General features: G+C 41.0%; 1 protein-coding gene across 1 annotated transcript in view; it reads right to left on the minus strand.

Annotated features, from left to right (window-relative positions):
• Window positions 1-11,692, minus strand: part of CP (ceruloplasmin) — a 38,827-nt gene that overhangs the window by 16,037 nt on the left and 11,098 nt on the right. The window contains exons 2-8 of the mRNA XM_019532566.1: window positions 10,956-11,200; window positions 6,233-6,445; window positions 5,567-5,740; window positions 4,286-4,540; window positions 2,788-2,953; window positions 1,569-1,708; window positions 570-710 (exon numbers count right to left, since the gene is read on the minus strand). Of these exons, the coding sequence (XP_019388111.1) occupies window positions 570-710; window positions 1,569-1,708; window positions 2,788-2,953; window positions 4,286-4,540; window positions 5,567-5,740; window positions 6,233-6,445; window positions 10,956-11,200 (1,334 nt within the window). The remainder of the gene's footprint in view (window positions 1-569; window positions 711-1,568; window positions 1,709-2,787; window positions 2,954-4,285; window positions 4,541-5,566; window positions 5,741-6,232; window positions 6,446-10,955; window positions 11,201-11,692) is intronic.

Here is an 11,692-nt window from a genome sequence, read left to right on the forward strand (position 1 = left end):
TTCAGCACTGGTGAGGCTACATGTGGAGTATTGTGTCCAGTTTTGGGCCCCCCACTACAGAAAACATGTGGATAAACTGGAGACAGTTCAGCAGAGGGCAACAAAAATGGCTAGAGGCCTGGGACACATGATGACTTATGAGAAGAGGCTGAGGGAACTGGGATTATTTAGTCTGGAGAAGAGGGGGAATTTAATAGCAGCCTTCAACTATCTGAAAAGTGGCTCTAAAGAGGATGGAGCTGAACGGTTCTCAGTGGTGGCAGAAAGCAGAACAAGAAGCAATGGTCTCAAGTTGCAGCAAGGGAAGTTTAGGTTAAATTAGGAAGAACTTTCTCCCCAGGAGGGTAGTAAAACACTGGACAAGGTTACCTAGGGAGGTTATAGACTCTCCATCCTTGGAGGTTTTTAAGACCCAGCTACACAAAGCTGGGATGATCTATTTGGGGATGGTCCTGCTTTGAGCAGGGGGTTGGACTAGATGACCTCCTGAGGTCCCTTTCAACCCTAATTTTCTATGATTCATTATTCTCCATCGGAGATGGTAGACATCTCCTAGCCTCCAAAATCACCTCCAGAGATGGTATTGTAGAATGCTCCCTCATTTTGTTTGCTGTAAGTCACACCATGGGACTGGATGCTGAATGGGTGGCTGCCATTGTTGCGGAAGGTCACTTTGATGATGTCACCCACTTCTGCTCTGATGACTGGTCCTAATAAAGAGTAAAGGTGTTAATAACCACAGTGTGTTGATTGAAGTGGAGCATAAAATAAAAATAGTTGGCATAGGGTTCATAGTAACAGATCCTGCTTTTTTCCTTGTGTCTTCTGACAAAACATACTTTATCACCTGAACGAGGTAAAAGTAGTGTTACAGCAGAACAGGGCAGGAGGCTTGCAGCAGTGCCTCTTCAGTGAAGTCCAGTAGGGGCAGCTGGACTCCAGCACTCCTTAAAGGAGAAGCTAAGGTAAAGGGAAGATTGTGGAGAGGGCACTCTGAGGCTACTGGGAAAGGCTGGGAAGTTGGATGCAGTGTCTAGAAAGGTTGTGGAAGCAGCTGTAGGAAGTGACACTCTGCAGCTGGAAGAAATAGGAAACAATTGCTTTGGACTCTTTTTTCCTCCCAGAAGGTGCAATTTGTTTTTTTCCCTAGGCACAACATATACAACCCTTTATCATTCATTTTCCACTAGTCATGACCCATTCAGTGCCAGGCTGCATCCTCTACTTCCACCCCCTTCCCTGTCTGTTAGCTAAAAAGCTTCATTGCTGGAGCACAAACACCAGCTCCAGAGCTTTCTCCTTGCTGCCCCACCCTTTTCACTATAGCCACTACTTATCCTCCTCCATCTCATTCTCTTTTGCCCTTTACCAGTAGCAGATCCCAAATACCACTTCTTCACTGGCTCATACAACACATTGACATGGCCCTTTCAATACCAGAACATTTCCACTCTGTTTCCCATAGGAAGGCAGTGAACTGATAAACTCCACCAAATACATCCAAAAAATTAACAAATGGGACAAACTCTTACAGGACTTTGACTTTAAACGGTCTGAAACAGTCTTACCTAGAAGTCCAAGATGTTCCTCCTCAGGGAGTCTATTTTTACGCTTTGTGAAGGTGTTGTCTGTGTATTCATTGTAAACTGCTTTCTTGTAAGAGCCACCAATTCTTTTGTCACCTTGCTCAAAAAAAGTCTGAGACTCTCTGTGTGGATGAAATTGTGATAGAAATAGACATTTTGAATAATAGCATCTAGCTCCCCTATAGCATTGTTCATCAGTAGATCATGCAGTGCTTTACAAAAGTTGCTAGTATGTCATCTCCATGTTAAGAGGTGGAAACTGAGCTCTTCAGTGAAGGACCTGCCAAAAGTCACTCAGTGGGCTGATGGCAGAAGTCTCCTGGGTCTCAGCTCGCTGGTCTATCCCTGAGCTCATTTTAGAGTCAGATACAGCAATATCAGGGAGATGCAGAAGGAACCTGCAGTCCCAAAATTTAAGTTTCCACAAAGTTTTTCTTATTCTTTCAAAAAATCCTGCACTGTTGCCCTTATATACAGTACATTAGGAGACCCACCATAAATGATTTCTCGTCGGTGCTTTTATTCCATTTTCTGAAAATGTTTTATTATGGGTCACATATGAAACAAATATAAAAACCATAAATAAGTCACAGTTTAAGAGAGTTAAACCTATACAGATTTACTTTGCAATTTTCATTGTATTTTAATTCAAGCATCTTGCAGCATTTTGAAAACAGTTAATTGAAATAATTAATTATGTAGCATCTTGTGTAAATAAAGAGAGTAACACAATGCCTTGCCCAGATGTTAGATATTTAAATATAAAAATGACAAACCTCAGCTGGTCAGTACTGTTTGCTGACTTCATTGGAGCTAAGACAATTTATGCTAGCTGAAAATCTGTTCCCTGATTCTTAGCTCTTTAACCTGCCTGGGTCAATCATCACTCTTTATTCTTCAAGGGACCCAGAATGTTGTTCTACCATGCACAAACATTTCTTCATTCTAGTATAATTACTAATGCTACAATGAAACTTAACAGAAAGGCCCCAACAAAATAACAGGCATAACTGCTGTGGATTATATCTTGTAGCGTTAAAGCAGTGCTGAAAACAACAAGGAATTCTACTTAAAAAGCAAGGACACCTCATTTCTATACATGTATTTAGTATTTCTGAACACTTCCACTTAGCAAATACTTTTTGTTCACTTTCAGGCCAATACTCAATAGCTCCTTACTTTCAAGATACAAGATATTTACCCATCAGTAGCTAATTCTTGTCCTGTAAAATGATTTATTGCAGTTGGGCCATAGTTCCAGATAATTTCCTCAGCAGCGATGTAGTAATGTCTTATGTTTGTAGACTCATTCTGATCACTTGTGGGTTTTTTACAGTCTTTTACTTCAAAAATGGCCTGCATGCCACCTGAACACATACAAGCACGCAAAAGAGAGAGAAAAAAGATAAAACCACAGGGGGAAGACTGGTTTTGTTTTCTTTCACCTGTTACTGCCAGGTTTTTTTCATGGAAAAAATAGATGATCTGCAAGATGCACAGATCAAAGACTAAAACAAACTACCCAAAATAACACCCAGGCCACTAGTTAGGATGTGGTATGCATTATACATGTTGGAGGCTGATAGGAACAGCAGGAGTAAAAAAGATGTTTTGTTGTGAAGATACAATTCGTATTTCAATGCCAAATTAGATTTGGAGGAAGTGAAAAAAGCCTCCAGACTGTCTAGGCCCCATGCTATTAGGCTGGCTCTGCTTTCACTCAGACTGATCAGTAATTCATCTGTGAAATTATTAAGCTTTGCCTACCCTAGAAAGGGTTGGGCTAGCCTGGCAAATTCTTTTAGAAGAGACATAATTCATCCAGTGCTCTAAATAAAATAAGCTATTTAAGCAAAAGGATGTTTGTGCCAATATAACAATTGTTGGCTTATTGCAGTGCTGATTAGATATAGGATTTCTCCTGCCACTCCTAACATACATAACAGCAAACTTTTAAATGTAGACCAGGTCTTAAGTAGAAAAGAAGTGGAGATTGCTGTGTGTCATCTTCACTATTGTATAAAGTACATCTGTAATAATATATTCAGCACCTACAAAGGCAAACTCTATCAGGCAGGGGTCAGGAACCTGTGACCTGTGGGCCAGATCCAGCCCACCAAGAAGCTACATCCAGCTGGTGGAGCCAAGACTATTCTGCAGCAGGTAGAGAGCAGGGCAATAGTATTTCTCTGCACTTGAACCAGTGCAGTGCTGCCTGCTGTCTCCCCAGCTGTCTCTCTTTTCTTGTGCTTCTTGCTGCATCTGCTGTTTCTCCTGCCACTGAATTTGTAGCTGGTCATAGTTGGAGTGATAGGAATTGGATGCAAAGGGTAATGGGAAGCAATTGCAGTAGTAGGGGGCCACATAGCAGCTGTTGGCACAGAGCAGGGAGGGCTGGGTAGGCAGCAGACCAGGGCAGCACCCAGGTCACAAGTGGTGGCAAACTTTCAGACTCAGCTGCCTTATTTTGGCTTGTGACTCCTTAAAGGTTGCCAACCCCTGCAGTAAGGACTATGTTCAGGCACAACTAGTTCAAAATCTGGTTAGGGTCTTGTATCTGCTTCTTTTGTTTATATGGGTTTTTAAAGTTGTTTTGTAACATCACTATGGCAGGCCAAATAACAGAAGTGTTTTAGCTATTCTTCGGTGTTCCTTCAGGGCCCAGAAGATGTTTTTAGACATAGTGACTTGTTTCTCACCTTCTATATGGTCATTGACCTGGCAGCTAAGCATCCATTCTCCAGGGTTTTTTGGTATCATGAGAGCATCAACAAATGTAGCAGGGAAGAGGCTCACAGAGTCAATATGGTGATTCTTCTCTGTCAATATCTGTCCATGGAAATAAGCTGAGTGGATATCAGCTTCATTACCCATGCCAAAAAGATGCCACTTCACCCTGTCTCCTGCACACATGGTGAGACTGGGAAGGTACCCATACATGTATCCATTGATTGCTAAAAGATAAAAAGAAGCATAACATATTGCCATCATGTAGTTCGTAGATTTCTGTGCAGAAACTGGCTATTCTGATAACCATATAAAACAGAGGAGTGATTTTTAATTATGAAACAAGCTGTAGCACAATTCTATATCTGAGCTTGAAAGTAGGCTAACATTTTCCAAAATCTGAACCGAACCCATATTTGATTTTTTTTTTACAGCTAGTTCTTTTGGGCAGTAGTCTTTTCTGTGATTTATATGCTTGATACTAGATTAAGGGATATCCTATGTGCTGACACTGTACAGTGCAGACTGTTTTGTTAGTCTGGGAGAACATAGCACAGCGATCAAAAGAAAAAAATCTATGTACAGAGGCTATGCACAGACTTGGTTGCAATTTTAGGCTCTTTGGTCAGTCGTTACCTCTACATACTTTGTGTCCATAATTGTATGGTTTTGATTTTTCTCCAGTTCTGCAGTTCTACCAAACACACATCCTTTTATTTCTTATATTAATAAACTCTGGCCTGACCCAGCTCTCACCTGAAGTCATTAGCAAAACTTTCAGTTGACTTCAGTGAGAACAGGAAGAGGCCCTAAACCCTTACTTGAAATCTGCTTTTAAATAAATTCTCAAAAAGTAAAACACTGTAATAAAACATCAGTCAGGGGTGACATGTAGGGAGTGCCCGTGCACCCCCTGAGAGCACTGGTGCCCACCCTGTCAGGCCATGCTCCCTCTTTAATCAGCAGGCAGGGGGACAGGCGGGAACACCAGTGCTCCCCCTGTGAGCACCAGCCGGGGAGCAGGGCTGCCAGCAGAAGCGGCTGCACTGCTTCCAGAAGTGGCCGTGGGAATGGCGTGGCTGTTTTACGGTGAGTGAGATCAACTGCAGGGGATCCCCTTCCCCCGATTGCTGACCTGTGTCAGCATGTGACCCCCCCCAACTCATGAGGCACCAGACACCCATGACATCAGGGACAAACAGGAATGTTAATGTGATACAGGAGTGATAAGCAACTCTAAAAAGTTCTCTTACAGTGCATTTTATTACTCTCCTGAAAGTCTTCATTTTCCTTGTCAACTCTGGCAGGTTCAGAACAATATGTCTTGATATTGTCATCCAGATACCAGCTGAGATTTTCATCCATCACAGAGAACATAACGATAAATTCAGCATCAATTTGATTATCGCTTCCCCCATCCAGTGTGCCTGCAATAAAGAGCACCATTTTCATAGACTTTGGCTGGAGGAATCCTCCTTTTCTGCAATATTATATCTAAGAGTCATTCAGGTTGATTTTGTTGGTTACCTTTTGAATTTTATGTGGTTTGCCTATATGCCGCTTAGATTTTTCATCCTATAGAGTGAACCCAGATTAGATTAATATAGATTAATACTACAGGAAACATCTTTCACCATATTTTGTTGAACAAAATGAAAATAACATATGAGTTGCTGATTACTGTGTACTTATATTAAATGTAACATAAAAGTGTTTGATTACACCACAGTGCTTTACAAATCATACATGCTAATCCAGGTATAAACATTCATACCTATGCAAGGCAGCTAACTGTAAGGAGATCATGGACACTATTTAAAAGCTAGTGACTGCACTAAGCAGCAGTAATCTAACTCAGGAAAACAAGAGTAGAATTTCAGTTCTCCATTTCCTTGCTTTATAGGTCTTCTACCATTTACCTTTCTTGCATGTTATCAGAGGTCCAACAAGCCCAGAGGCAACATCCTTTGGGGCATCTATATGTGAGTGATAAATCCTAGTAATACAATTATCATCTCCTTCAGCTGGACCATGATCTTCTGTCACATCCCATTGATAAGTATACTGTTCTCCAGGCTTCACAGCATCATCTTTTTTTAGCAAATCTTTGGTGTTGTCTGGATAAAAAGCACCTGGGAAAGGTATGATGCAAAGCAGTCCATATGAATGCATTTCACTCATGATTTAGCAAAGAATGATAGGCAACTAGTGGTGTTATGTGCACCTTACAACTAACAGATATCTTAGACTTGGCAGGATAAAGAATATATATGAAACATAAGACATTGATATTGGACATCTGTCATTTCTTGAAGTTAACCAACTGCAGCAGCAACACAGACCAACTCTTTGAATTTGCAAAGAAATGCTTTTTGAAACAGCAGATGGGTAGATCTTTCTCATTTGTTGTTTAGGGCCAAAAACTCACCAGCTTCAAAAAGAGAGGGATTACTGTTGATGTCAGCGGGACCAGAGATTGTTCCCAAATTTATCAGGAAGGCAATATATTCAAGTCTTAGAAAAAGAATTACTCAACTATTGTTTAATGTTTGTTGCATATATATCAATGCAGGTATTCTAAAATTCATATTTGTTTGGTCCCCTGACAACTTTACCTCAAGTAGAAAAGCAACATCTGAAACAAGATCACTTTGCTTCCATTTCTACTGCTCATATTGCTGCATAACTTGCTGTTGTCCTATGGGATATATCAATATTTCACACACATCAGCTGTAGTGTGAAATTTCAACAAGTCTTGAAGTTATGGCTGAATGGCTGGTTAATATGTTTAAAAGAACTGCATGATAATGTCATGTTCACTAATAGCTTCCCACATCTTTACACTAATAAGCCTTAAGAAAAAGCTATCTTGGGCCAGATTCTAGCTAAATCCTGCTCCTGTTGAGTAGTCCTTGCTGTTTGTATAACTCCACTGAAGCAAATCAGACTTCTCCAGGACTACTCAAATTAAGCAAGCAAGTAGAATCTAGCTGTCATCTTCTACAGTGTCATCATTAACGTAATGCATTTTAGAAAGAGCTTTCTAAGGAGGAAGCCAGATTTAAGGACCAAGTATCTATCACTCCAAGGGGAATACAAATGAATTATCCAGCTGTGACCAACTTCCAGTAGGGGTCTACTGGGGGAAAGGAGAGAGAGGTACTGGTGGGGAATCTGAACAATAGCAAATTACACCATAGAGTGTATGACCTATAAGGAAATTTAACCAGGGTTTGCTGTATTTTCTGGATGCAATGCATCGCTAACTCTAACAATTGGCTTTGTTTGTGGTGAGCATTTCTATATCTTCAGTCACTAATGTACTTTCCAAACATTATCTCATTTATAAAGTCATTCACTAACTAACTCTGGAAAATTTGAGAAATGCTCAAAGAGAAGTGCAAAAGCAGGTTTAGGAGGTGTGCCCAAGATTTTTGGCTGAAACTGTGATGATACTCAGAAAGCAGCTGATGCAAGTGATATCAATGGGATGTACAAGCAACTGGTCCAGGCAAGAAGAAAACAGCTCCACTGAAAGACTTAAATGGAAATGTCATCACTAATAAATAAAAACAACTTGAGCATTGGATTGAACAGTATGGAACTCTGTACTCCAGTGAGACTGAAATCAAATACGAAGACTTTGAAGGATTACCACAGTCTGAACATATGATGGAGCTGGACATTGCATCTACATTAGACAATTTGCAGAAAACCATTAAATGGATCCCTGGGAACAAGACATCTAGCAACCACTACTTGCTTGCTGAAATCTACAGATGTGCCAAAAACGAAGTACTTCGGAAGCTCCATGAAGTTATACTGCTCTGTTGGAAACAGGAAGCAGTAGCGCAAGATTTCAAAGATGTTTGATTTGTATAATTATACAAAAACAAGGTGGGTAGAAGTGACTGTGACAGCTATAGAGGTATGTCCCTGTTTAACATCATTTGAAAAGCTGTCACTTGCATTATGCTCCCTGGGCTGGAATATCTGGGTGAAAGAAGCTATCCTGAAAGTCCAATGCAGTTTTTGCTTAGTACACTCCACCATCACTGCATCTCCAGTAAAACCAAAGTTGCTTCTCCGGCTTTACTCAACATTGGTGCAGCTGAAGTATTGCATCCAGTTCTGGGTGCCACACTTCAACAAGGACATGCTAAAGCTCAAGAAGGTCCAGAGAAGGGCCACCCGTATGATCAGGGACTTGCATGGCAAGTCATACGAGGAGAGGCTGAGGCATCTTGGACTCTTCAGCCTAAAGAAAAGAAGGCTGAGAGGGGACCTGATATACTTACTTACTGCTATATCAGAGGCATACATCAGGGGCTTGGTGAACAACTGTTCACCAGGGCACCCTGGCGGGAAACTAGAAACAACAGCCACAAACTCCTGGAAGGTAGAACGTTAGGAAAAACTTCTTCACAACTAGGGTATCCAGACTATGGAACAAGCTCCCCCAGAGGTGGTGCAATCATCTACCCTAGAGGTCTGCAGAGAAGAGTGGACGGTCACCTGGCTGAGCTCACCTGAGCCCAGATGTCTCGTTTGCTCAAGCGGGGGCTGGACCTGATAATCCTTTGGGGTCCCTTCCAGCCCTATGATTTTATGATTCCAGATCATTGAGATGATATTTTTGCTAAAGCAGCTGCAAGAGAAGCGTAGAGAAAAATGAGTACCCCTGTGCATCATCTTTATCTATCTGACAAAGGCCTTTGATATGGTCAGCAGGCAGGGCCTTTTTACTGTTCTGAAGAAACTGGGTTGTCCCTCTAAACTGCTGAACATCATTCGCTTATCACATTAAGGTATGAAGGCAACAGTAGTGTATGAAAACAAAGAATCATAAATGCCTTTGACATCAGGAATGGGGTGAGACAGGGGTGTGTCTTAGCCTTTGTGCTCTTCTCATTTCTGCTCCTTCATGCATTCAAGGACAGCAATGATGACATTTATCTTGGAACCAGACTAGACGTAGGCTTGTTCATTATTGCAAGATTTAAAGCAAAAACCAAGGTGAAAGAGCTGGTTCTGAGAGATTTCCTGTTTGAGGATGATGCAGTCTTGATTGCCCACAGGGAATCTTTCCACAAAATCTCTTGGGCAGATTTTCTGAGTCATGCAAGAGCTTCAGGTTGAAAATTAGCCTCAAGAAAACTGTGATCATGTATCAAGAGGTGGAGGAACCAATACCTGATATCACTCTAGAGGGTAAATCTTGGTGGCATCAACAGGTTTTGTTACTTAGGTTCTACAGTCAGCAGGAATCATGACCTACAGACTGAAATAGCAGAACTGGAAAAGAAACTAAGAATTTCTGAGCTATTACAGAAACATCCATGGAATAACAGCAAACTATCAACTAAGGTGACCAAACCTACGAGACTTGTGTGTTGTCATCCCTGTTTTATGGTTCAAAATGTGGACCACATATGCTAAGCATATCAAGAGACTGAACAGCTTTCACATGAGATGCCTACATATGACCCTGAAAATAAAACAGGAAGACAAAATGCCAAACCCCGAGGTGCTGGAGCAGACTGTATCCCCAAGAATATTTTGTAAAGTGAGATTTGAGACGGCTCTAGAAAATGGGGTTGTCCACTATGTTGGTACCATGATGTGCAAAAATAATGCAACATCATGATTGTTCAACATCAGCATAGAAAGCTGGGAGGAGCATGCAGAACCTGGCTGATCTGGAGGGAACATCTGGCACAAAATGAAGCTGCTCTGATCCAGAGGATGGAAGCAAAGCAAGACAGAAGCAAGCAGTGTGCTATAAGTGTGGAGTCCAACTCAGACAAACATGAATCTCAGAACCTTGTAATAAGCTGTGTTGCTCTTTAATTGGGCTTGTCAGCCACAAGCGGATTCATCAGGCATCTGACTAGGCCTCTTGTGCATACACCATAATCCAGGGACTCAACAGTTGCCTACCTTCAATTAACTAACTGGAAGAGAGACTGAGGTAGATTTTTGCAGGTGAAAACTGTCATAGTTCCATTAGCTTCAGTGGGGCTGTGGAAATTTACCCCAGCTATGCATCTGCCCAGATGGCTCAGTTTGTGATTCCCCAAAGTTAACCTACTTAAGGCATTTGTAGCAAACCCATCGCCAATTTAATGGGCACCTTACTGCAGTACCTTGGTAAATGTTGCAGCATTATACCCTACGAATTTATTTAATATGTGGTAACTTCTAGAAATGTGTTGACTGTACTAAAATACCTCTACATTTTAAAGTACAATTCACATTGTATTTTATATTTTAATTTAAATAGGTTTTCATTTAGTGTTCACACACTAGAAATTATAACCGTCACTTTTTTTTCATTTGAAAAGATCCTTATTTTGGTTACCTTATCAACATTGCTTCTCATTAGTCTTGTTTGCTGAGAAGTGTTGATTAAAATTGTCTCTTTATGTGTCAGAAGAGTTCCAATTAATTTAATGTTTTAGTCTTTGAAAACAGTTGCATGTTCTTAATTGGATCCTACCTTCATTTGACTTAAGTCCCCTCTTAAATCCCCATTATCCTTAGTTACTTGAACAGTCTTCATTCAGATGAGAAATTCTACTGAGTTAATAGGAAGGTTCAAAATGCTGATACAATTCTGACTACAGTGAACTGAAACTTACCTTCATTTTCTTTAGTGTATTTCACACCGTGTGGATGAAGAGTGTAGGACCGGGAAGCAAAGTTTTTCAAGTGGACAATAACAGAATCTCCAACTTCTGCCTTAATAATGGGGCCAATTAACCCCAGCCAGGCAGGTTTCTCTACTGTTTTGTTAAATGAGGTATCGGTGTATTGTACGTAGATGGCTTTCTTGTAAGCACTTCCTATTCTGTCAGGGCCCCTCTGGAGAAAGACTTTAGATTGTCTGCAGAGAAAACACACAAATGCAACCCTGTCAGCATACGTTTTTGTAACTGAGTGTCTGTCAAAAGGCTTATCTGTTATACATGGTACAAAAACCATAAATAACCTAAAGTCTTTAGAAATAGTGAAGCTATTACTACCCTTGTTCAATTATACTATTCAGTCTTTTGCAGTGAAGAAGAGATGTTACTTTCTTGTATAAAAAGGATGTAAAGGATTTGTATGAGGTGGTTTGATGTTGATAAACCTACAATGTGTTGTTATATCATTGTACATCTTGAAAGTGGCACAGCACACATTGTGGTTGTTATACGCTCTCAAATAGTTTCATAGTTAGTAGGGTTGGAAGGGACCTGAGCAAATCATCAAGTCCGACCTGCTGCCATGGCAGGAAAGAGTACTGGGGTCAAACGACCCCAGCAAGGTGTTCATCTAGCCTTGTCTTAAAGACCCCCAGGGCAGGAGCCAGCACCACTTCCCTTGGAAGTTGGTT

The sequence above is a fragment of the Crocodylus porosus genome, unplaced genomic scaffold (genome assembly GCF_001723895.1).
Source record: "Crocodylus porosus isolate Cpor-Errol unplaced genomic scaffold, CroPor_comp1, whole genome shotgun sequence".
Taxonomy (NCBI): Eukaryota; Metazoa; Chordata; order Crocodylia; family Crocodylidae; genus Crocodylus; species Crocodylus porosus.